At 43.7% G+C, this 1266-nt stretch overlaps 1 protein-coding gene across 1 annotated transcript; it reads left to right on the top strand.

The window, feature by feature from the left end:
• Nucleotides 1–446: 446 nt before the first annotated feature.
• On the top strand, nucleotides 447–1055 carry Triap1 (TP53 regulated inhibitor of apoptosis 1). The gene is given in 2 exon segments (XM_013036676.1): nucleotides 447–618; nucleotides 708–1055. Coding segments are annotated over 2 exon segments (237 nt in total). The 3' UTR covers nucleotides 773–1055.
• The last annotated feature ends 211 nt before the right edge of the window (nucleotides 1056–1266 follow it).

Below are 1266 nucleotides of genomic sequence, written 5' to 3'. Positions count from 1 at the left end.
CACAATAGTTCAGTCCATAAAGAAATTGTGTTTCAGGGGGCTGGGGGTTTAGCCCAGTGGAAGGGCTCCTGCTGGCACACTCAAGGCCCTGGGCTCGGTCCTCAGCCCTGGAAAAAAAAAAGAAATTGTGTTGGGGGGGGGATGAGAGAGAGAGAGAGAGAGAGAGAGAGAGAGAGAGAGGGGACTAATCCCTCATGCTTTTAAAAGCAGATGTTGTCATTTTTTGTAAATTAAAGAACCTGCCTAAAAATGTCTATATGAAAGAAGCAACACAGAGGCTAAAGTATTGCAAGATTCCACTACTATGATGTGTCTTTAAAAAGCTGAAAGCATATGACTGAATACATCAATGGTTGCCAGGAATGGCGACTGCAGAAATGGGTCAGAGTGCACCAAACAGAACTCACATAGAGATCGCCATGGCTGCCACCGCTGCTACCATAGCCATGAATGGTGTCGGGGAGGCTTGCACTGACATGAAGCGCGAATAGGACCAGTGCTTCAACTGCTGGTTTGCTGAGAAGTTCCTCAAGGGGGATGGTTCTGGGGACCCGTGCACCGATCTCTTCAAGCATTACCAACAGTGTGTTCAGAAAGCAATAAAGGAGAAAGAGAGAAGTTCCTCAAGAGGATGGTTCTGGGGACCCGTGCACCGATCTCTTCAAGCATTACCAGCAGTGTGTTCAGAAAGCAATAAAAGGAGAAAGAGATTCCTATTCAAGGATTGGAGTTCATGGGCCATGGCAAAGAAAAGCCTGAAAATTCTTCTTGACTCTGCTTGTCACCTTGAAAATGGATTCCTCATATCAGGAAATTGAGAGGACTTTGGAAGTTGTCAGCTTAAGGCTATGAAGTCATTACTATTTAATGAGTTTGGGAGGAAGTTGCCTCTTCCTCCCACTTGTAAAGATGCTGCTTTGAGATGATTTCTCACTTGCTTTGGCATTTCACAGGAATTCACTGTGCTAAAGTGAACAATTTCTTGGGATATGGTTGCAATATATGGTCTGGAATCAACTTCAAATATACCTTCAGCATAAATCATGATAAGCTAGACAAGGTGATCGGGGCTCCTTAACCTTTTGATTTCTGCTGCAAAGGACATTACATATAGAGTATGGGGGTCCTTGTTCATGAAAGTAGTCAGGACCTTTTTGTTTCCTCAGGGAGCTAATGCTCTAAAAAGGGATCCAAGCAAGTTTTGATCAATACTTGGATTTACTTCTATATGACATTTAAGATTGCTGATGGCTTGGGTTAACAAAG

Source organism: Dipodomys ordii, unplaced genomic scaffold (assembly GCF_000151885.1).
Source record: "Dipodomys ordii isolate 6190 unplaced genomic scaffold, Dord_2.0 Scaffold334, whole genome shotgun sequence".
Lineage (NCBI taxonomy): Eukaryota > Metazoa > Chordata > Mammalia > Rodentia > Heteromyidae > Dipodomys > Dipodomys ordii.
This window is presented reverse-complemented; position numbering and strand designations above follow the sequence as displayed.